Source organism: Mesoplodon bidens (assembly GCF_964165515.1).
Source record: "Mesoplodon bidens genome assembly, chromosome: 13".
Taxonomy (NCBI): domain Eukaryota; kingdom Metazoa; phylum Chordata; class Mammalia; order Artiodactyla; family Ziphiidae; genus Mesoplodon; species Mesoplodon bidens.
This window is the reverse complement of record NC_138169.1, coordinates 30,947,002-30,972,102: the sequence shown is the minus strand read 5'-3', so window position 1 is coordinate 30,972,102 and position 25,101 is coordinate 30,947,002. Positions and strand designations below refer to the sequence as shown.

The window sequence follows — 25,101 nt, the reverse complement described above, 5'->3', positions numbered from 1 at the left end:
GGGCGCGCGGGGTGGGCTCGGGGGCGCGCACGCCGTGCGTGCCGGGCGCTCGAGACTGTACCTGGCGCGGCCCAAAGGCCCGCAGTTTGGCCTGCCATGTTCCTCTCCGCTGCGCTCCGGGCCCGTGCGTCCGGCTTCGCCGCCCAGTGGGTAAGGAGGCTCGAATGAGCGCGGGCGCTGCCGCCGCCCTCCCCCTGTCTCCGCGCCTCCTGTTGCAGCGGGCACGCGGGAGCCCAGGGCCCCGGACGGGACCCCGGGCAGCGGCAAGGACACCGCGGCCTTCGCCCTCCTCAGGGAGGCCGCGTCGCCGCGGAGCGAGGGCGTCGGCGGTGCGGCTGCGGCGGGCGCGAGGCCTCCTTCCGGACGGGAGGCGGGAGGGCGGTGCCGGGACCCCCGCCCGCCTAGCAGGCCGAGTCTCTGCGCGGGGCGGCCCCAGGGTCCCCTAGCAGCACTGCCCTTGGCAGGTAGGGAAATTGGCCGAGTGATGGCGTCACCGCGTCCCGCACCCGGAGGACGTTGGGGCCCCTCGCGCTCCTGACATCCAAGCCCGTCTTTAGAAAGGACGTTTACTCTCGCGGTGAAACACCCGTTCGCACTAACTTAACAGAGCGTGTTCCAGAAATGACGAGGATGACGGCGGGGCATTTACCGGAAGGAAAGCAGCCTTTCCCCCAGCAGTAACGTAGAAAGGTTGAATCAGTTCTCGGCAGAAGGGAGGGCGGTGGTGTGCAGTAGCGGAGGATGAGCTCAGGGCCTTGCAGGGAGACCTGAGTTTGGATGGTGGGTGCACCGTCTTTCCACCTTTGTGCCTTTGGGCTCTTATTGTTCTCACTTGGTATCCTCGGCTGTCAAGTGGGAATATTCCAATTTGCAGAGTTTGGTCTTCAATAAACGCTTGACGTTCTACTGTTACTTGCTGGGCTCCAGGTAACAATGTGGATAATAATAATGACAGGTGACATTCCGTGACTGCCCTTCTAACCAGGCCCTTCTAGCCTTTTACAAATAGTGGGATATCAGAATGACCTAGCAAAAGTCAGGAAAGATGTGAGTAAAGTGGTCTCACCAATAAAGTTCCTTTCCTAAAAGAGAAACCTTTAAGGAAATCATTTACATTTTCAAAGAAATTGCTTATTTTGTTATAATTGCTGCTTTATTAGCTAGCTGCCAATTTCTTCAGCCACAGGCTTTTATTCAGCTTGTCATTGCTTTAAAAATATCCAGAATTTAGTACTGTGTCTAGGGGAAGACACTAATTGTGTGACCTTGAGCCATATTTCTTAATCTCCTTGAGCTCTATTTTTCTTTTCTGTAAAGTGCAGTAATACCTTATTGAGCGATTGTCAAGAATTGCCTAAAAATTATGAAATATGGAGCAATAGCTACTCAGAATAGGTTTATTTCCATCTTTGCTTCAGTAATTGCCCAAAGTTTTCTGTAATGTTGACACCATTTTACAACTCATCACTGCCTCTCTCCCAAGCCACTAATTAGTTTCATAGGGGTGAGAGAGTTGTGGTGGCATTTTCAAGGATTGTGTTTTCAGTTTTAGGATTTTAATTTGGTTCCTTTTTTATAGCTTCTATTTCTATCTTTTCATTTATTGAAGATTTTTTTCTTTCTGTCCTTAAGCACTGTTGTAGCAGTTTTGAAATTGTTTGGTAATCTCCATGTCTTTTTTCTTGAAAATGGGTTGTTTTCCTTTTTTGTTGTTTTATGTTGAGTGATTCTGGATTGTATCCTGGACATTGTGAATGATGCCATAGAGGCTCTAGATTTTTTAAATTCCTTCAAAGAGTATTTTGTTATAGTTGTTGCAGGCAGGCAATTAACTTGAACTGCAGTCTGGCTCCCTTGTGGGCAGCGGCTCAAATATTGGTTCAGTTCTTTTAGCTGGGCTGTTTGGAGTCTGCCCTGTGTGCCTGCATGTTTGGAGTCAGCCACAGAAATGGGGGCTTCTTCACTCTGGCTTTTCCTTTTCTGGGATTTCCCACTTGCCTATGCCTCTCCTGTGGTTGTCCCAGCCTCTCCTGTGGTACTTCAAGACATTAGGGCTGCAGGTTTTCTCTTGGAGTTTTAGCTGCCCAGCATGGGATAGACTGGGGCCTGCCTTCACAGTAAAAGATGTAAAGAAAAAAAAAAGAACCCTTATGGGCTTCTTCTAAGTCTAGACTCCCTTCATGTGTCTGCTGCATTTGGTTGTTCTTCAGTGCCTTCAGAAAGATTTTTGGTTTTTAATTTTTTAAAAAATATTTTGTCCAGAGTTTATAGTTGTTACCCAGTGGTTTGGCCTGATAATAATCTACTCAGCCTTACTAGAAGTAGAACGTTCTTTGGTGGCATTTTTCTTCCTAAATTTTAAGTTTTGTAGAATGAAATGTTTTCCTATTCCATTAGAGATTCCATTGATTTTGCAGCATCTACATTTTGGCTCTAGGACATTAACTCAGTTCTTTAGATCTAAAGAAAGAGAGAGAGAGGGAGGAAGGAAGGGAGGGAGGAAGGAGGAAAAGTGAGATTAGAGGGCATTTATATTAGTTTTTTTATTGCTGCTGTAACAAGTTACCACAAATTTGGTGACATACACAAATTTATTATCTTACGATTGTGTAGGTTAAAAGTCTGACATGGGTCTCACTTGGCTGAAACCAAGGTGTTGGTAGAGCTACCTTCATTTCTGGAGATTCTAGGGGAGAACCTGTTTCCTTGGCTTTTCTAGCTTCTAGAAGGTGCCCTTCTTTGTTGGTCCATAGCCCCCTTCCATCTTCAAAGCCAGCAAGGGCAGGTCAAGCTCTCACATACCATTCTGACCCTGCTCTAACTTTGCTCACTCCTCTGCGTTTTAAGAGCCCTTGGGCCCACCCTGATAATCCAGAAAATCTCCCTATTTTTGGATCAACTGATTAGCAACCTTAATTCCATCTGCAACTGTAGTCCTCTTTTGCTGTGTATACTCACATATTCACAGCTTCCCAGGATTAGGATGTGGGTATCTTTGGGGCACCATTATTCTTGCCTGCCACAGCCTTAAACAGTTTAGGGTAAAGAGAAAATGAACACATTTTAAGTTTATACACTGAGGTTCAGTAGGTCACTATTGCACACTACAAACTCAGATCTTTATATTGGAGATGTGAACTCAAGTCTCCAGTGTAAGGATAAAAATAGTATGCTAGGGCTTCCCTGGTGGCGCAGTGGTTCAGAGTCCGCCTGCCGATGCAGGGGACATGGGTTCGTGCCCCGGTCCGGGAGGATCCCACATGTCGTGGAGCGGCTGGGCCTGTGAGCCATGGCCGCTGAGCCTGCGCGTCCGGAGCCTGTGCTCCGCAACGGGAGAGGCCACAACAGTGAGAGGCCCGCGTACCACAAAAAAAAATAATAATTATATATATATATATATATATATATATATATATATATATATAATATATAAATATATATATAAGTATAGTGAATCACTATGTTGTGCACCTGAAATAATACTGTAAATCAGCTAGACTTCAATTTTAAAAAAATTTGAATTATAAGTAGTCTTTTCCCTACTTAATGGGCCATTTGAATTCAGTTTCACTTTTAGAAGAAAGAAGCATTCTAGGACGAAATCGTCTTAGAACTGGAAAAGAACAACTTAGCTAGGCGGGACTGATTTGAAGAGTAAGCTGAATTCCCCCCCGCCCCCTTAGACTAGAGTCTAGGCTTTTCACTAGACTGGAGTCTAGTTTCTCATTAGACTCTGAAAATGTCTATACTTCAGTGAATTCCAGTTGAATTCACTGAACTCCAAATGAAAATTCAAGAAACTTTTTTTTTATAAACGAATATAATTTGATAGTGAAGAATGAATAGTGGGTTTCAATTCTAGCTTTTTCAGGGTTTAAGAAGGAAGGGAGAAGACTTAGAGCAGGCACGTAGTGACAGTGACTCTGTGTTAGTTAGCTAACACAGCACAGTTCTCAAAATGCAGTTTAAATCTTCCATTGTTCAGTTATTAAATGTTTTATCCCCATATATCAGCTAGGCAGATGTAGTAACACTTTAACAGGTTTATAGTATCTTCAGAGATAAGGTTATGTAGTACCTGACTGAACCTCAAAATACTTCAATAAGTATATATCCCTGTTTTTACAGATACAGAAATTGACACAAAAAAATTAAGTGGGGCTTCCCTGGTGGCGCAGTGGTTGAGAATCTGCCTGCTAATGCAGGGGACACGGGTTCGAGCCCTGGTCTGGGAGGATCCCACATGCCGCGGAGCAACTAGGCCCGTGAGCCACAACTACTGAGCCTGCGCGTCTGGAGCCTGTGCTCTGCAACAAGAGAGGCCGTGATAGTGAGGCCCACGCACCGCGATGAAGAGTGGCCCCCGCTTGCCACAACTAGAGAAAGCCCTCGCACAGAAACGAAGACCCAACACAGCAAAAATAAATAAATTAATTAATAAACTCCTACCCCCAACATCTTCTTAAAATTTAAGTGACTTGTGCAAGGTTACACGTTAGCAAGTGGCAGCATGGTGATCCAAACCCAAATCTTCCATTAAAAAAAATCATCATCATCTGAAACTCCAGCGTTTCTTTCTGTAACTTAACTACTTTTTCCTGACTGTTCTCAATCAGTATGTAGTCTATCTTCAAGGATTTGGACTTTAAAACACTCTATTTTGAGGAGAGAGAGAGAGAGAGAATATGTTTGTGTGTGTGTGTGTGTAAATTCACGTGCATATGCAGAATTACAGGTCAGCCAGAGAGTGCCTCAAAATAGATTTTCCAGTATGCCGCTACATAGGCCTCAAGACCAATTTTCAAGATTATCTGTATATTTTTAAGTAAGGTATGTGACATATCCTGGAATAATGAGGAAAGGATCAAAACTGAAGCTATTCTAACTTAGAGATTGGTGGTGTTTATTTTGATATACTGGGAAATTGGAAGGAGAAATAGGATTAACAGTAGATGTTTCATTTTGTACTTGATGAACATTTTGTTTTAAATAAGAATTTTTTTTTCAATTTGTCAATTCATGCTAAAAGAAACCTAGAAAATAGAGAAAAATATAAGAAACAAAATATAAAATAAGAGTCCCTTGTAATCTTGTTAACATCATAATAACAGATAAGCACTTTTAATTGTTAAGGCCATCTAGTATTTTCATTAATGTCTATATTGAATATATTGGAATGGTAGTTTATGCTTTTTTGTTTGTTTTGTTTAACCTTGATATTTTCCAGTTATGATTGTGCCACAAACACTTCTTTTATGTCATTATTTTTAAATATTTTTCTTAGCTACATAATATGTAATGTATAATATGTGTGTGTTGTGTGTGTTGCATTTATTTTATTTATTTATTTATTTTTTTTTTTTTGCGATACGCGGGCCTCTCACTGTTGTGGCCTCTCCCGTTGCGGAGCACAGGCTCCGGACGCGCAGGCTCGGCGGCCATGGCTCACGGGCCCAGCCGCTCCGCGGCATGGGGGATCTTCCCGGACCGGGGCACGAACCCGCGTCCCCTGCATCGGCAGGCGGACTCTCAACCACTGCGCCACCAGGGAAGCCCTGTTGCATTTATTTTAAAGGAAATTTTTATCATATATCTCAGACACAAAAAAGCAAAAAGAATATAATAAACATTGTGTATCCATCCACTTGCTGCCTAAGAAAGAAAGCAAAGCCAACACAGTTGAAGCCCCTTTGTGTACCACAGCTGATCAGATTCTCCCCTCCTCCCCCCATTATCCTGAAAATATTTATCACTCCCATATTTTATACCTGTGTTTCACATTCTGTACGTGGGTCTTGTTAATTAAAGCAAGTGTTCTGTGTAAACTTATTTATTCAACTGAAATATTATTTGGATCTAGGAAGAAGTTAAATCTGTGATTGTGTTATATCACTGCTTTTGCTTCCTTGTCTGTTATGTTTGCCTTTGAATTGTCCAGCTCTTTGCTAGTTCCATGCTTTGTTTAATCCAGTGTTCTACCATCTGTGGTTAGTAGAACTCAGAAGTTGGAGGATTTCTGAACAACAGTAGAATTGCTTTTCAGGGAGAGGGTAGAGAAGGTAGAAGTGGGGGAGAAGCAATAAGGCAAAGAGAAACGAAATGCAACATAGGGAGTAATCAAATGGATTCCTTCCAAAGCAATTGAGTATGGTCAATCTGCATAGCATTATAAGAAGCTTTCTGAAACTACTTTTATGGCTGGAGTTTCTAAACTAACGTAGTAAAGAACTGAAAAGGGGGTGTACATTCAACTCATTTTTACAGAATGAAAACATGTTTATGAAATGAAAGCTATCCAACTTGATTCAGACAAAAGTGAAAGGCAGTAAGTTAATGGTACACTAACTCTTCAGTTGCATGCCAAAAGAATGTAGGAGAAAGGATACGCGACTCAGGAGATTAGGTTGTCATTCTGGTTCTTCCACTGACTCTTGCATGTTACCTTAGGCAAGTTAGTAACCTTACCTTTGAATCTCCATTTCCTTATATCTCTCCTGAAATAGAGGTGGGCATGGTGTAGGGTGGTAGGCCATATCTCTTAAGATATTCTACTTCTGTCAGTTGATTCTATTATTTTAAATTATGGATCTTAAAATTTCATAAGGCTTTTGATTTACTCAACTTTCTTAAAATTTTAGGGAAGACATGTAAGGAATTTGCATAAGACAGCTGTGCAGAATGGAGCTGGAGGAGCCTTATTTGTGGTAAGTAATTACTTAGATTTCTTCAGAATGGAAGGACTTGGAAATTTGGGTGGATACAACACAACATATCTTAAACACCAGTGTCTTTGGTATTTGCTGGCCATTGTGGGAATTTAAACATAGCTAATTGAATTCACTACATTTCAAGAGGTGTAGTTCCAGCTAAACCTCTCAAATTTAAATTGATACCAGCACAACTCTGGGAATAAGAATTTAGATTATTCCTTGGTGAAATAACTGTGAACCTAACCTGATTTCTTGTCACACTTTAGGTTCTTAAAAACCATTCATGTTGGCTCAGTGAAGAGTCTGAGGCTGCAACTTGGGGAATCCCCAAATGGCACTAGCTTGAAACTCATAGATTTTAGTAATACAGCGAACACATTGGCAGTTGGCCTTTATGTTTTTCGTGTCCAGGGTTTCACTACAGGTAGAGGTCGATGAATTCCCTAGCTTGGTTGCACAATTCAGAAAGGCTAAGATATGTATCGCCTTTCTGTGACAAGGTACATTTTTTAGGAATCAATCTAGTGTTTAAAGGCAATTTAGTGGACTTGTATGATGATTTAGAGTCAGTGGTATCATTTTGGAAAATGAATTATTTTTAGGCTGACTCTTAATAAATGAGTTAGCTATACTATTAATAAGTAGAGTCCTGCTTTGTATTTTGTCATCTTTGTCTAAAAACACTTGAGATCATTGTCCAAAGTTTCTGCGTTTTTTCTCTTCTATGTCCTTGAAAAACCAGAACTCTTGAGAGTTAACTTACTAAGGGATTCAGTTCTGTGTTCACCATACATACAAAACATTAATTGATGTAACTGTTAATCTCAGTGTGACTCATTTGATTTCCTGTTGACATGCCATTTCTTGTCAGTGTTTGAAGAGGGCCTGCTCTTTTGCAGAAGAAATAAAGCGTGCTGTTGGCTAGTTTCTGTTACAGAAAACTAGCTGTTGGCTAGTTTCTGTTGTGTGGGGAAGAAATGGTGCTTTTGTAGTAGAAGGTAGGTCCCTTTGACAATCTGGTACACTCTCTTTTGGAAAAATGCACATATTTTCACACTCAGTATTTTGTGTCTTAGGGACTTCCGTTGTGGTCCAGTGGCTAAGACTGCACTCCCAGTGCAGGGGGCCCGGGTTCCATCCCTGGTCCGGGAACTAGATCCCACATGCTGCAACTAAGAGTTTGCATGCCATAACTAAAGATCGCATATGCCAGGACTTCCCTGGTGGCTCAGTGGTTAAGCCTCCACACTCCCAGTGCAGGGGGCCCAGGTTCGATCCCTGGTCCAGGCACTAGATCCCACATGCATGCCACAACTAAGGAGCCTGCCTGCTGCAACTAAGGAGCCCACATGCCACAACTAAGGAGCCCATGAGCTGCAACTAAGGAGCCCGCCTTTCTCAACGGACCCGACGCAACCAAATAAATAAATAATGATTAAAAAAAAAAAAAAAAAGGTCCCGCATGCCACAGCGAAGATCTTGCATGCTGCAACTAAGACCTGGCACAGCCAAATAAATAAATTAAAAAAAAATTGGGGCTCCCCTGGTGGCGCAGTGGTTGAGAGTCCGCCTGCCGATGCAGGGGACGCGGGTTCGTGCCCCGGTCCGGGAGGATCCCACATGCTGTGGAGCGGCTGGGCCCATGAGCCATTGGCTGCTGGGCCTGCACATCTGGAGCCTGTGCTCCGCAATGGGAGAGGCCACAGCAGTGAGAGGCCTGCGTACTGCAAAAAAAAAAAAAAAAAAAAAAAAATTTGTGTCTTAATTTCATTAGGCTTCCAATAATTGGTAATTTTTTGTAATTAGATTACATTAGAAGATCCTATTCTCTAAGCAAGTTGGATAATGCTTTTTTGGGGTTTTGATCCTAAGCTACTTCTCGTAACCTATAAAGGATGATTTTGAAAACTTCTAAATTTTTGAATTCTGCTAATATTTTGGTAATCATACTCATCAGATCTGTATTTCATAATTAGTTTAGCCATTCTTGATGCAAGGATAGGTTGATGTATATATCATGTTCGAGTTAAAGCAAAGAGATTAGATGAACAGTAGTAGTAAAGTACAAAGTTATTCATACTTTTGAGGGAATTTTGATAATTTTGGAAAACACTTTTTTTCCTTTGTGTAGCACAGAGATACTCCTGAGAATAACCCAGATACTCCATTTGATTTCACACCGGAAAACTATAAGGTATGACTAAATTAACATTATAATTAATTTACAGAATATTTAGTATCTTCCAGATGTATAAAAACAAGTGCTTTTTCTTTGATACAGAGGATAGAGGCAATTGTAAAAAACTACCCAGAAGGGCATAAAGCAGCAGCTGTGCTTCCAATCCTGGATTTAGCCCAAAGACAGAATGGATGGCTGCCCATCTCTGCTATGAACAAGGTACTTCATTTTTGTGTTAGTTCAAAAAGAGGAGAGATTGTGTTTAGTAACTTCCTCATGTAGAAATTTCTCTGACATTCATTGATATCAGTCCAGGAGTTTGAAGCCCTTTAATCATTTATATGTTTCATAACTCAAATTACATGTATGTTTTCGTTGGTTCCCTTAATAATGCAGATAACTGAAAATGTAGAGCTTTTTATCCTTGCAAGAAGTAGTGAAGGCATTATAGTGAAAGAGGCTTTCTTTTTTTCTGTCTTTGAGAGAAGTGCCAATAATAATAAAAGATCCCAAATGTGTATAATTTGCTGTCAAGATATTCTGAAAGTGAATGTACTGCTTAAACACTAGAATTGCAGAGAAAAGGATCTGCTCACAGCTAATGTGAATCTTTTTAATATTTTGCATCTTTGGCTACAGGCTTTAACAAAAATACATATAATACATGGTATTTACGACACTTGATTATGGCAGCTTGGAATCCACAACCTACAGAAATCTTATGGGTGACCCATTTAAATATGGTTAATATATTCATGCATGTTTTAGGATTCATTTTTTCCTAATAGTGTTTTCAGCAGTAATCCAAATTTCAAGTTTATTCATACCCTAGTAATACAACTACATTTGTATGGTATTATGTTACAGTGTATCATTTACAAAGTGCCATATAAAACCTTATATTATTTGATTCTTGTGAGAATCACATGACTAATAAGCCAGTGTGATATAATGGAAAACATTTTACTTTGAACTAGAGATCTGATTTTTCTCTGGACTTCCTCATCTGCAATGATGATTTTGAACTAGGTAGAGCTCTTCCAATTATTATATTATGATTTCTAAGTGATAGAGCTGGGACTGAATCATTTCTAATTCTATGCATTTTCTACTTGACTGACTATTGCAGAGATTCTGCTATACTTCATTCTCCTTTTCACTTTCTAAAGTCTAACTATTAGGTTAGACCATTATCATCTTTCTTGAAGTATAGGAATGCCCTCAATTTATCTAATGGAATCCCGGATGCAAATTTTTGATATAGCTAATTGATCTCTTATTTACTTTGTACAGTACTCTAACACTGTTGTGGACCTTTAGTTTTTTGTTTTCTTACTATGAAAAATGTTATAAAGCAAGTTTGGTTGGTACTATACTTAGTAAACATAGGTGCTTATTTTTCTTTTTTTTCCAGTAAATCGCATATATGGGGGTTTTCTAAATTCCTTACATTATTTTTATAATAGCCAACTTCCTCAGTAATGATTTAGATGCGTTTCTAATCATAAATACTTTTTTTTTTTTTTTTTGCGGTATGTGGGCCTCTCACTGTTGCGGCCTCTCCCGTTGTGGAGCGCAGGCTCAGCGGCTATGGCTCATGGACCCAGCCGCTCCGCGGCATGTGAGATCTTCCCGGACCGGGGCACGAACCCGTGTCCCCTGCATCGGCAGGTGGACTCTCAAGCACTGCGCCACCAGGGAAGCCCAATACTTTTTTTTTTTTTTAATTTATGTTTTTAATAATGGTAAGCTTGTTGGGAGTCTTGCTGAGTGTCAAGCTTAGCAGAGCAAAATAAAATAAATGAGAGGGCTTCCCTGGTGGTGCAGTGGTTGAGAGTCCGCCTGCCGATGCAGGGGACACGGGTTCGTGCCCCGGTCCGGGAAGATCCCACATGCCGCGGAGCCTGCGCATCCGGAGCCTGTGCTCCGCAACGGGAGAGGCCGCAACAGTGAGAGGCCCGCATACCGCAAAAAAATAAAAAAAATAAATGAGAAACTAATGTGAGAACATTTCAAAAATATTGTCCTGTTCAGAATTGGATGTATATGTGTGAAAGGCAAGAAATAGCATATAGAGAATAGAATCAAGATTCTTTCCACTTTGAGATTTTTAATGTTACTGTCCCCCTTCCCCCCTCAAAGAAAAGCCCAACCTTACAACAAAAACAAAATCCAGAGGCACATGCATCATTTCCTTAACCATCACTAAGGCGTAGGGAGGTGCACAGCAGCCGCTTGGGGGAGCTTTTTCAATTAAACACCAGGGCCTTACAATTATTCCATTGGTCAGGCCCCAGTGTGTGTATTTTGAGAGAAATAGTCAGACATATAAGCCTGGTTTAGTATCGCTAAATTAAATTTAGCATACCTACTTTAATCTTGCACAAGTGAGCCGGGATTAGACGTCTTTTGAGAATACATTTCTTTTAGAATCACTGATAAGAGAAAGTTTAATATATTTGTCATTTGAAATGCCATTTAATGAGTTCTTTTTTCATGTCAAAACCTGGATATGTGTATAGTTTTTAAGTGTCAAAATTGAAGGACTTAGCCTTGCAGATATCAGATACAGATATAGTTTCTGCTTTTGAAGAACTTTTTTGGTTTTTACCAAATTGAAGTAATATGCTCAATTAATAAATATTGTAATCATATCATTTTAAAATATTTTAGGTTGCAGAAGTTTTACAAGTACCTCCAATGAGAGTATATGAAGTAGCAACTTTTTATACAATGTATAATCGAAAGCCAGTTGGAAAGTATCATGTTCAAGTCTGCACTACTACGCCTTGCATGCTTCGTAACTCTGACAGCATACTGGAGGCCATTCAGAAAAAGCTTGGTATGGGACACAGTATATTTATAAATTTTATGAAAAAATAGAGTTGTCTTTCGAGATTTGACCTATTTCTTACCTCTATTTTCAAACTTTTACCATCTTACTGGATCTGTACTTCACGAGTAAATTTTTTTCTTACTGTGTTTGCCCACCATTATTACTTCCTATTTTGTATTCTTTAGTTCTCCTCCTCAAAGCTGAGTTTTCATGTTTTCTTCCTTAACGATTGAGTATGTTTTAAAAGCTTCTCAAAGTTTTAAAGTTTTCATTGTTCAGAAAATTAAGTTTCACTTGTTGTGTGATGATAGCATGTGGCACATAAAGAAGTGACTATATCATTCTTGTATCCTTCCAAACAAGACTTGGAACAAATAAGATACGAGAATAGGACTTCCCTGGTGGTGCATTGGTTAAGAATCTGCCTGCCAATGCAGGGGATAAGGTTCGAGCCCTGGTCTGGGAAGATCCCACATGCCGCAGAGCAACTAAGGCCATGCACCACAACTGCTGAGCCTGTGCTCAAGAGCCTGTGAGCCACAACTGCTGAAGCCTGAGTGCCACAACTACTGGAGCCCACATGCCTAGAGCCTGTGCTCCACAGCAAGAGAAGCCACCGCAATGAGAAGCCCGAGCACCACAACGAAGAGTAGCCCCCACTCACGGCAACTAGAGAAAGCCCGCATGCAGCAACGAAGACCAATGCAGCCAAAAATAAATAAATTTATTTTAAAAACAAAAATGATACTAGAATAGGAAGAATGCTTCAGGAAGGGAAATTTGGAATAAGATGTTATTACAATTATACTCCAATAAAGATGTTTAAAAAAAGAAAGATGTTATTACAGTAGCATTCACAGAATTAAAAGGGCATTTTACTATAAAAAACTGCCATTGCTGCATTTATCACTATACATATCAAATGAAGTAAAAGGAGGTGTCTCTTAATTTTGTTGTTACTTGCATGTTGTAAAAATAGTTGGAGAGTATAGAAGTATGTAAGACAGAAGTGTGAAGTCTGCTCAAAATCCTACCCCCCCCATCTCCGAGGTACAAATTCTGATAACAATTAGGTATATTAGTTTTAGATTTTATGTTTTAATTATTTTCATTATTACATACATAAATGTAATATGTCTGTTTGTTTTTGCACTTGATTTTGGCTATAATAATATGTATGCCTCATTTTTCTATTATAAGTTAAATTATTCTGCAATTACTTTCAGGTGTACAACATGTCTTTGCATACTTGTCCAATTGTACACGAAGGTTGTTTACAAGTAGTAGAATTGCTGGGTCAGATTTTACTATATTTTGCTAAAATGCCTTCCCTAAAGATATGAGGGTACCTATATTCCTTACATTCTTAATGATCTTTGACATTAGCTGTTTTCTGAGTCTTAGCCCATCTGATAGTATGACTGATTTTAGTAGGTTAATTATCATGATCAAAATGAAGATAATATGGTCTGATGCACTGTTATGTAACAACAAACACTGGAGATGAGTCCTCTGAAATTTGTTTTTAAAGGAACAAGTCCACTTAAATCCTTGAATGTTCTATAATAACTATACAGAGTTGTTTAATTTAAGAAATTTAATTCTCTTGAATACTTTTTATATGCCTCTGTAAATACTTTTTATATATATGCTTTTTATGTTGGTTTTTTTTTTTGGTTCTTAAACTATATTGCAATTAAAATATAACCTGGTCCTTACCAGTGCTTATTTATATTTTTAGGAATAAAGGTTGGAGAGACTACACCTGACAAACTTTTCACTCTCATAGAAGTGGAGTGTTTAGGGGCCTGTGTAAACGCACCAATGGTTCAAATAAATGACAACTACTATGTGAGTATTTACTTAATATAAAGTTGTATGATGTTATATTTAAAATATTTTAAACATTTGGTTTCTTGTCATGTGGATGTTGGTTTCTGAATTACTCATTTAGAAGAAAGTGTTGGCATAAATATCTAGAAGGTTTCTTTTTTCCCGGTTTCCAAACTTTATTAAAAATCAAAGAATAGAAAAACTTTACATAAACTATGTCAGTTTTAGCTTCCACATTGTTGTCCACCAGAATGTTTTAAAAAAATTATCATTAAACATTTTTGAATTTAACTCCAGGAGATAATGACACATTTTAAAAACTTTTAAATAGGGGCTTCCCTGGTGGTGTAGTGGTTAAGAATCCGCCTACCACTACAGGGGACGCAGGTTCAAGCCCTGGTCTGGGAAGATCCCACATGCCGTGGAGCAACTAAGCCTGTGCACCCCAACTACTGAGCCTGTGCGCTAGAGCCTGCGAGCCACAACTACTGAGCCCGCGTGCCACAACTACTGAAGCCCACGCGCCTAGAGCCCGTGCTTCACAACAAGAGAGGCCACTGCAGTGAGAAGCCCGCGCGTCGCAACGAAGAGTAGACCCCGCTCGCCACAACTAGAGAAAGCCTGCACACAGCAACAAAGACCCAACGTGGCCAAAAGTAAATAAATACAATTTTAAAAATCTTTTAAATAATGAAAAATTTAATAATTTACATATAAATACAGAAAGTAACCACCAAGGCTTAATAGATAATAATATTTTGCCACACTTGCTTTAGGTATTATAATTTTTATCATTATTATACACAGAAATAAACTATAGGTGAGGGTAAACCTCCCACCCCTATTCAAAATCCTGTTCTTTTCCTTTCATTCCCAGAGATAACCACTATCATAAATGTAGTGTTTTTCCTATACATGTTTTTTAAACTTTCAAAATATATGTATCTAGGCATGCTAATAATACTATATTGTGTGTTTTAAAAATTTGACAGAGATTGTATCATACCTCTAAGAACTGCTTTAGCCAGATCTCAGAAGTTTCTTTTTTTTTAAAGGAAGTTATTTTGTTTATTTATTTATTTATGGGTACGTTGGGTCTTCGTTGCTGTGTGGGCTTTTTCTAGTTTTATTGAGCGGGGGCTACTCTTCGTTGCAGTGTGTGGGCTTTTCATTGCGGTGGTTTCTCTTGTCGCGGAGCACGGGCTTTATGTGCGCGGGCTCAGTAGTTGTGGCTCGTGGGCTCTAGAGCACAGGCTCATAGTTGCGGCGCACGGGCCTAGTTGCTCCGCTGCATGTGGGATCTTCCCAGACCAGGGCTGGAACCCATGTCTCTTGCATTGGCAGGTGGATTCTTAACCACTGAGCCACCAGGGAAGCCCCTCACAAGTTCTTTTTTTTTTTTTTTTTCTGCGGTACGCGGGCCCCCCACTGCTGCGGCCCCTCCCGTTGGGGCTGCGCAGGCTCAGCGGCCATGGCTCACGGGCCCAGCCGCTCTGCAGCATGCGGGATCCCCCCGGACCGGGGCGCGAACTCCTGTCCCCTGCATCGGCAGGCAGACTCCCAACCACCGCGCCACCAGGGAAGCCCCACAAGTTCTTTTTTTAAAAAAATATTTACTTATTTATTTATTTTTGGCTGTGTTGGGTCTTGGTTATGGCCTGTGGGATCTTTTGTTGCAGTGTGTGGGCTTCTCTCTGGTTGTGGCGCACGGGCTACAGAGCACGTGGGCTCTGTAGTTGTGGCGTGTGGGCTTAGTTGCCTTGCGCCATGTGAGATCTTAGTTCCCCAACCAGGGATCGAACCTGTGTCCCCCACATTGGAAGGTGTATTCTTAACCACTGGACCACCAGGGAAGTCCCATTACAAGTTTTGGTAAGTAATATTTTTATCATTTAGTTCTAAATAATTTAAAATTTGCATTTTGATTTTTTCTTTGACCTATGTTTTTTAGAAGTGTTCTTAATATCCAAGTGTGTGGAGTTTTCTAGTTATCTTTTTTTAATTGCTTGCTACCCTGATTATATCATGGCTGTCATTCATAATATCTTGTTAGTTCATAATTCTTAGAAGTTTGTTTATGGAAATTCTTTTAAGGCCTGTGTTGAAGGTAGATACTTCAAGAAGGGATTGACTTTGCTTCTCTCTTGATCCTGGAAATACTACTGGCCCAAAAGAAATCCCCTCTTCTTATATCCTCCCCTCTTCTTCCCCTAAAGTGTAAGGTTCCAGAGTAGCAGGGTTTTTTTGAGGGACAGTTTTAATTTCTAGTTTTCCCTTATATTGAGGGTATAGCCTTTGGGGGTCTCAGCTTTACGTGGTTTGGATGACCTCCTGTGTCCTGGAGATTTGTCCCTTGCCCCTCTAGGCTATGAAACCGTGAAGCCACATTTTTTTGCCGTTCCACTGTCTCCCTAAGTTTTCATTGAGCTTTTGGCCTCTGGGTATTTTTTTCTTGTCAGTGCCTTGACATTGATAAAATTTTAAAGTTTTTAAAAAAATTGAATCCAGCATTGTTAGTTGTTACAACAGGACATTCAGTCAGGATAGCTGGACTGCCATAATGCCTGTAATGGAAATCTACAGTTTTTTTTTTTTTTTAATGAAGATGAAATTGGACTTCTTTGGCATTTTACATTTCTAGGATGTTTTTATTACCTATAGGGGTTTTCTTCATTTTAATGATGGTGATTCAAATTTCTTACCTTCTCTTTCTCATACTTAAAAAAAAATTCCTTTAAAAATATGGCAATAACTTACCCTTTTCCCACATTTCTGCAATTTACTCATAATCATGAGGATCTTAATTTAAGCAGGAATTAGACAGTCAAGGCTTTATATGAAGCACTATATGTCTAAATATAGTAGACTGTAGATTTATGCAAGAGATTCAGTTAGTAGTGGTATGGTCTTTGGTGAGGCAGTTAACTTTTTTATTATTATTTATTTATTTTTGGCTGCATTGGGTCTTCGTTGCTGCACGCGGGCTTTCCTTAGTTGCGTTGAGCAGGGGCTACTCTTCGTTGCGGTGTGTGGGCTTCTCATTGCGGTGGCTTCTCTTGTGGAGCACAGGCTCTAGGTGTGCGGGCTTCGGTAGTTGTGGCACATGGGCTCTAGAGCACGGGCTCAGTAGTTGTGGCCCACGGGATTAGTTGCTCTGTGGCATGTGGCATGTTCCCGGACCAGGGCTCGAACCGGTGTCCCCCGCATTGGCAGGCGGATTCTTAACCACTGCGCCGCCTGGGAAGCCGGAGGCAGTTAACTTTTATGGATCTCAGCTGACCAGTGGATAGTATGAAATAGTCACATAAACTGTGATTGGATACCGATTAGAGAGAAATATTAAATACATTTTGAGGATGGTTGGGTAGCTTTGAATATGGTCTTGACATTTGATTTTATTAAGGAATTATTATTGTTAGTTGGGTGTGGTAATGACATTGTGTTACTTAAGAACATTAAATGTTCTGGGAGTTCCCTGGCGGTCCAGTGGTCAGGACTCTGGGCTTTCACTGCTGTGGCCTGGGTACAGTCCCTGGTCGGGGAACTAAGATCCCACACAAGCTGTGCAGTGAGGCCAAAAAAAAAAAAAAGTTCTTAGGAGATGCCCGCCCGCTGTGGTTATTAGGGGTGAAGTGTCATGATGTCTGCAACTTGCTTTTAAATGTTCAGCCAAAAAAAAAAAAAAATGAAACTGAAAGGCATATGTGTACATAATTCAGATATGGTAAGGAATTTGGTTATTCATGTATACTTTTCAAATTTTCATAATAAAGAGTTGGGGGAGATAAAATCATTAGGTGAGTTTAAAGATTCCTTCTAGTTTTGAGGTTCTGAGCATCTGTTGCACCCTAAGCAGTTCTTTTTTTTTTTTTTGCGGTACGCGGGCCTCTCACTGTCGCAGCCTCTCCCGTTGCGGAGCACAGGCTCCGGACGCACAGGCTCAGCGGCCATGGCTCACGGGCCCAGCCGCTCCGCGGCATGTGGGATCTTCCCGTACCAGGGCACGAACCCGTGTTCCCTGCATCGGCAGGCGGACTCTCAACCACTGCGCCACCAGGGAAGCCCAGCAGTTCTTATTTTTATAAATGTTTATTCTGTATTAAAGGGCTTCTATGAGGCTATAGGCATTGAATATACAGTACTGAATCACGATTTCTCTAGCATAGTACCAGGGTCCTAAAAACATTTTCTTAAGTACGTAACAGTTTGGGAGGGGTAGAGGGGATATAATGTAGTTTAGGCACTTTTATTAGTTTAATCTTGCCGCATTCTGTTTTGACTGTCTTTTGACTAAACCTAGGGTGCAGCCAGGGGTAGGAGTGTGTCTGTGTGTTTTAATTGTATTTGTTATTTTAAATAACAGAACCCTTGAGTTAAGAATTTTACACAGGTGCATAGTGTACAAAATACAGAGCTGCTCTGGTTGAAACGGGGATTGGAGGGTCAGGATTATTAAAATAAATGTGTCCAAAATAAGTTTTTTATTTTTCCCTTCGAAAATTAAGTGAAGTTTGCAACAGGGTGAATTTCACCTGGGAAATAAAGAAGATATCACTAGGGTATTAGATCTTTAGCTTAGGGATAGATATTAGGCATCTACTTTTTATGACTGCTGGTGCTAATTACTATTTGCATCTCACTGATTCTTCAAGGACATAGCATTTGTTGAGCATGTGCATGGCAGTGTTCTATTTTATTTATTTTCTCTTTTAATCCTCAAAACGCTCTGAAGTCAGTTTATGAATGAAGAAACAAGTTTGGGGAAGCTGAGTAATTTCTCTCAGATTGCTGGCTAGTAAGTGTTGGGACTGCAGCTCAAGTGCAGAACTATCTCCCTTCAAAGTGCTGCTTTGTGCTGCCTCTTCAGCTGCAGCTCCTATTGCTATTGCATTTAGCAGGACAGACTATGTATAGGAGTTACTCAGTTGTTGCTGCCTTGGTAACTAACTTGTGAGCTGAGACAGACAGTAAACTGTTATTAGGGATTTACACTGATTTTGAGGTAGGATGTAATTTTAATATGACTATTTTACTTTTTTTTCTAGGAGGATCTGACACCTAAGGATATTGAAGAAATTATTGATGAACTCAAGGCTGGTAAAATCCCCAAACCTGGGCCAAGGTATCCTTTTATTTCTTTTTAATAAATTTTAATGGCTTAACCTAAGTTAGTCTTTCATGTAGACTTAATTTTAAAATTTTAAACCCTAAGTCCACAGGTGTTTTCAGGAGCCTTGAATACTATCTAAATCAACTTGTCATTTAAAGCAATGGTCTTTTCCCCCATCGAAAACCCTATCAGATAATCATCTGGTATCTACTTGGATGTTATAAAGAAGGGAAATGTACTGCAAATAGAAATCTATTTCATTGTTTAAAAGTGCATACTGCCAGAATTTGACCCAAAGTCTGTCTTCCCTCTGATTTCCACCTAAAGGTCCAAAGGTTCTGTCCTTTGAACAAACACAAGATAATTTTTATATCTCTTCCAAATGCCAGCTCTTTAGTTACTTGAAATAGCTATCTCATCTTCCCCATATCTTTTCTCAGATTTAATATCCACAGTTGTTTCATTGTTTTTCCTTATATGACATAGTTTTGGTCTCCCTCCTTGGCAGGTCTTCTGGTTGGCTAATGAGTTTCTTAATGTGACACTTAAACTAATCACAGTATTTGAGATATGTACTTAGCATGTGGGGCATTGTGGGACTGTCTTCTTTATTCCAGACATCATGCTTATAATAATGCAGCCTAATTACATCAATTCTTACTTCAGATACATTACACCATTAAATTGTACTTACAGTCAGTTAGAATGCCTAGATCTTTTTCAACTTAAACATTGTTTTATCCAGGCTACTCCCATCCTGCAGTTGTGTTACTAACTGCAGTAATTAGTAACTACTAATTACTCCTCATTCAGTTATGAACCTGAACTTTTGCTGCTAAACAAACCCCTATTCCTTATCTAAGCGTTCACATTACTTAAAATTCTCTCTTAATACTAGCAATGTTTGCATGGTTTTATACAGTTATATTCCCTTTGTATTTTTTCTGCTTATGTCATATAAAATTTTCCTTGTCGCAATATATATATAGGTTTTAAAGGCCATATAGTATTCTAATGTATTGCGAGAACTATGATGTGCTCTTTATTACCCTGCTTTAAAATATATTTTCCTTCTTTTTGTTACAAACGATTCCCTGAGGTTGAATTACTAGGTCAAGAGGGTATGCATGGTTCTGTAGTCTGCAAGAAGTACTGAGAATTACTCGCTCATTGTTCTGGCCGACTAATAACCCTACCTAATAAGAAAAAGAGGTCAGTTCAGGATAACTTAAGTTTAGTAAAGGCAAGCTGGCCCCTAAAAAACACACACTTCTTTCAACACTTGAATTTGCTTAAAGAGGTTTGGCATTCTCTTCCTAGTTCCTCACTTACTTGGGCTACACTGAAAACATTTTTTAGGAATAAAACATTTCCACTGTGAAGAATTAGTCTCCTTTATGGAGGCTACTGAAGTGAAACCTTTTGTCATTTAACATTACAATATTTCTCTTAGCCACTGGTCCTGTCCCTTACTTATCCTTGCCTCAACTGTAGCCGCCCCTTGCCCAAAAACAAAAGTTCATAATATTTTTCACAAACTTTAGCTGTGTATTTAGGACTCAGATGTTTTAAAATAAGTTCGTGCGACTCTTGTATTTGTACTTAAACCCGTAATACTTCTTTCAACTTTAGGGTACTTTGTTTTAATATCTCAGGTGCACATTTCCTTGTGAAATCCACTTGGTTTCTTTAAATGTTCCCTTTTTTTCTGATTAGGTATTGTTTGTAATTCTGTAGTCATACTTTTGGAGCTTAGACCCTCCTCCTTCCTTTCTTGTGAACTTTGTGATTTATCGATGACAACATTAATCCAGCATTAAATCTCCTGCCGCACAGACAGATAGTTGCTTTGTCTACTTCATTGTATTCCCTCAGCACTCATTTGTTTCACAAATATTTCTGGATATGTGCTGTGTGCCAGTCACTATTTTAGGTTGTGCATACAAATTATGAACAAGGTAAAGTCGTCATATATTTTATATTCTAGTGATGGAGAGAGACAACTAGTGTAATACCTGAATAATAAATGCTAGGAGGAAAATAAACAGGTTAGGGGATGGAGGATGACTGGAGGTAAATTTAGTCAGGTGAGGCCTTTCTGAGGTGGTGAATTAATGACCTGAATGATAAGCCCAAAGGAACCATGTAAAGAGCTGGAGGAACAATGTTGCAGAGGGAGAGGAAAGAGGAGGTATTAAGGTCCTGAGGAAAAATAAGATGACAGTATGGTTGAAGTGAGTGATCAAGGAGGAAAGTGGTGAAGAGGTCGGAGAGGTAGGTAGAGGCCCAGGTAAGCAATTTGGGTTGAATCCCAAGTATAAAAAGCTGTTGGAGTGTTTTCAGTAGGGAATATGTGTGATCTTGTTAAAATTATTGTCGTAGTTGCTGTGTAAAGAATAGTTTAAAATTTAGTGGATGTTGTAGGGCAGAGGAATTATGAATGATTTCTAGCTTTTTAGTCTGATCACCTCAGTGATTCCTTTAACTAAAATGAAGAAGATTTGGGGTAGGGCAAGTTTGGGGAAGAAAAGTCACTTTGTTTTGGACATGCTACTTAGCATGTTTGAGATGCCTACTTAGACATCCATGGTAGAGTGCTGAAAGGTTAGATATGAGCTTGGGATTTAGGGGATACATTAGGGCTGGAAATATGAATTGGGGATTCATTAGTTATTATAGATGGTATTTAAAACCATGTCTGGATGAGATTACCAGGGGTGAAATTAAGAGTTTGTTGTTGTTTTCAATACAGGAGATACTATAACATTGTATTTTAACATTAATAAACAGGAACTAAGTACCACAGTAAAGCATTTTCGACATCTAATAATAATAGGGATGGTGCTTATCAGTAACTGTAAATAGTTCTTCAATGTGATTTTTTTGACAGTGTTCTAGATTTGAGCCAAAGACTTTAAGAATTACTGGTTTCTTGGGGCTTCCCTGGTGGTGCAGTGGTTGGGAGTCCGCCTGCCGATGCAGGGGACACGGGTTCGTGCCCAGGTCCGGGAAGATCCCACATGCCGCTGAGCGGCTGGGCCCGTGAGCCATGGCCGCTGAGCCTGCGCGTCCGGAGCCTGTGCTCCGCAACGGGAGAGGCCACGGCAGTGAGAGGCCCGTGTACTGCAAAAAAAAAAAAAAAAAAAAATTACTGGTTTCTGAACCTATTTCCTACGTATCACCTCTTATTTAAAAAGCTGAGGGCTTCCCTGGTGGCGCAGTGGTTGGGAGTCCGCCTGCCAATGCAGGCGGCGCGGGTTCGTACCCCGGTCTGGGAGGGGCCGCGGCAGTGGGAGGCCCGCGTACCGCAAAAAAAATAAAATAAAATAAAATAATAAAAAGCTGATATAGGGAATTCCCTGGTAGTTCAGTGGTTAGGACTCTGCACTTCCACTGCAGGGGGCACGGGTGGTCAGGGGACTAAAGATCCTGCATGCCATGCGGTGCAGGCAAAAAAAAAATTTTTTTAATAAATAAATAGTCGAAGATAAATCTATTCAGTTTTCAGTAATTGCAGAGCATCCATCAGTGGTGTATGTAAAGAGTGTATCTGGACATGGTAATTCAGAATGTCTTCCCAGCATATGAAAATAAGAACTTCCCCAAGTTAATTTCTTGGCTATTGAGAGACACTGTGATGATAGCAGTAACCAAAATAGTTATAGCTGTTCTTTAAATTAACCAAAGCTGGGTACTGCTTTTTTATTCGTATTTTTGTAATAAAGCCCTCTGCTTAAATATTTGAAATAAGTGCTAGTTGTGAGTCTTTGAGTAATTAGAGAAATTAAACTGGTTCGGTGGTAACTGATTTCTGAGTACCACTATCAGGTGTACTCTGGCCAAAATTGGTAAAGATTGCTATCTCTTTGTGGTTCAAAACTGCTTTTTTATTATTTTGGTAAATGATGGCTAGAAAGAAAAAAACTGATGGTAAGACAACATTCTTTCTTTTGACATTTATAAATATTTGTGTGCTAGAGATTCTTTTTTTTTTAAATTTATTTTTGCCTGCGTGGGGTCTGCATTGCTATGTGCCGGCTTTCTCTAGTTGTGCAAGCTGGGGCTGATCTTCATAGCTGGGGCTGCTCTTCATTGCAGTGCACGGGCTTCTCATTGTGGTGGCTTCTCGTTGCGGAGCACGGGCTCTAGGACACGTGGGGTGTAGAGCGCAGGCTGAGTAGTTGTGGTGCATGGGCTTAGTTGCTCCGTGGCATGTGGGATCTTCCTGGACCAGGGATCAAACCCGTGGTCCCATTCATTGGCAGGCGGGCTCTTAACCACTGCACCACCAGGGAAGTCCCTAGAGATTGTTCTTATTTTCAATTAAAGTACTGAACATAACTTCTAAACCTGCTTTCAATGACTAATTAATAGATAGAGGTTGTTTTTTAGTATGGATTATCTAGAACTAATTTTAAATCCAACTTGAATTATTCATATTTAGTTTTATAAAGATATTTTAAAATTTACAGAATTCTGTGGAGTAGAACGGGAGAGGCCACAACAGTGAGAGGCCCACATACCGCAAAAAAAAAAAAAGGGTAGCTGAGCTTAAATCACAAGAGTAAAGGAGAAGAAAGAAAGGTCCTCCAAAATTGATTAATTTCATTATTTCGTTGGTCGTCAAAGAGCAGCAAGGGTACCTGTGCTACCAGTTAACATAAAAAAAAAATTACAAAGCAAAATACTGTTTATTAAAGCTAAATATCATTTTGCTACTTACCCTAAAACTTTAATTTTAGGCTGTAACAGATAGTACAGTAACTGCTTTTTTACCTGGTTTTCATAGTGAACCTATAATGCAAATATATTAACTAATTTCTGACTTTGTAGATATTATTATAATACACTACTTAGTTACTTGCATTATGTAATGTAATAGCTTAAAAGATCTTATAAATGACTATGTGGTGTCGTTTTCCTGTCCCCTCAACAAATGATTTTCTAGGGCTCTAAAAATAGACTTATAAGATTGATGACAGAATGTGGAGGGCAAAGCCAGAGGGAATAAAATGATTTAATTGAATAAGTTCTCCAGCTGAAATCTGTGGCAGGAACAAGGTAAATGAGCAAAGCCAGGAAATAGAAGGGTGAAACAGGAGTAGGTGCTGAGATAGGCTCTAGCAACAGAGGTCAGACAGGGCAGAGGTTGAGCCTGAACGATTACCTGGGAAAGTATGTGTGGTGGTGAAAAGAAGACAGGTTCATTTACCTCTGCACTGCCTCCCTTCATAGAACTATAGGAGGACCTGTTCATGTTTTCTCTGTAGCCACCCTGATCTGGAACCTGTTTTTGAAAAATTAATATGAATAATTTAGCCTTTAAAAATAAAAATACAAATGGATTTTGTCTTTACTGATTCTAAGGGACATCCTCCCAAATCTTCAGATCTCTCAAGGAATACAGTTTTTGCGACAGTGGATCTCAGTCAAAATAAAATTCAAATATAAAAAGAATAAATGTAGTGCTCTAATTTATTAAAACATGCTTTTTAAAAATGTCCTCTGGGGCTAGGTTATTTTGCTGTAGTTCTTAGCTATGATCTTTGGGCAGATGCTGCATCATCCCAAGCCTTGGTTTCTGTATATGTAAAATATTTTGGCCAGTGTCCCTTGTCTCATGGTATTGTTGTAAAGATTTAATGAGCCAGTGATGTATGTACACTGCTCAGTAAGTGGGAACTAGTATTAGTATTATTTTTGTATTTTTCATATTTCATATTTTTATGTCAGTTTATATTTAACCTTAGGAAGAGAAAATCTTGCGGCAGTTGTAATGTTTGGATTAAATAATCCATGCTAGTTCTCTGAGGAGAAATAGTTACTTAACTGAGCTCTTGTGAGGTAACAGTTATAAATGGGCATCATTAGCAGTCAATTTAATGTTACTTTTCCTTTCAGGAGTGGACGCTTCTCATGTGAGCCAGCTAGAGGTCTTACCTCTTTGACTGAACCACCTAAAGGACCTGGCTTTGGTGTGCAAGCAGGCCTTTAATTTATATTCAACTGTAAATATGTCACTGGAGAAATAAAATATGAATCTCCTATCTATCTACATAGACTTTTTATATTATTTGTTCATTTCCATCTGTGTACACCTTGCTTGTAACCTAGCAACTTGCAGCAGTAAGTGCCATGTCAGAACTTAAGAGCACCATTTTAGTCGTCTGCTGTCTTCGGCTAACTATGAACACATTATTCCATAAGCTAGTTAACAGTTATTTCAACATTACCCATTTTCAACTGCCCCTTCACTTTTATCAGTAATATTAGGTTATTGTGAAGTAAAAATTCTGTCAAATTTCAAATACATTTTGCTCTCCCATCTTTAGCCATAGCCAAGTCTTAAGTTAATACGATCTTTCTATAAACTTTGTCAGTATTCTCTTTAAACATTTTTATATTTACAGCACACCATTGTTACTGTAATTTC

The 25,101-nt window shown here is 39.8% G+C and overlaps 1 protein-coding gene across 1 annotated transcript; it reads left to right on the top strand.

Moving 5' to 3' along the window:
• On the top strand, window positions 1–24,723 carry NDUFV2 (NADH:ubiquinone oxidoreductase core subunit V2). Its single transcript, XM_081252832.1, has 8 exons — window positions 1–150; window positions 6,639–6,704; window positions 8,842–8,904; window positions 8,992–9,108; window positions 11,563–11,731; window positions 13,467–13,576; window positions 18,604–18,680; window positions 24,570–24,723. The coding sequence occupies exons 1-8, from the start codon at window positions 97–99 to the stop codon at window positions 24,661–24,663; spliced, it is 750 nt and encodes a 249-aa protein (XP_081108958.1). The 5' UTR covers window positions 1–96; the 3' UTR covers window positions 24,664–24,723.
• Window positions 24,724–25,101: the final 378 nt, after the last annotated feature.

Coding starts and splice junctions, on each gene's coding strand:
- NDUFV2 (XM_081252832.1), top strand. CDS start 97: ATGTTCCTCTCCGCTGCGCTCCGGGCCCGTGCGTCCGGCTTCGCCGCC. Junction 6,705..8,841: donor CTGGAGGAGCCTTATTTGTG/GTAAGTAATTAC, acceptor TCCTTTGTGTAG/CACAGAGATACTCCTGAGAA. Junction 13,577..18,603: donor AAATAAATGACAACTACTAT/GTGAGTATTTAC, acceptor TTTTTTTTCTAG/GAGGATCTGACACCTAAGGA.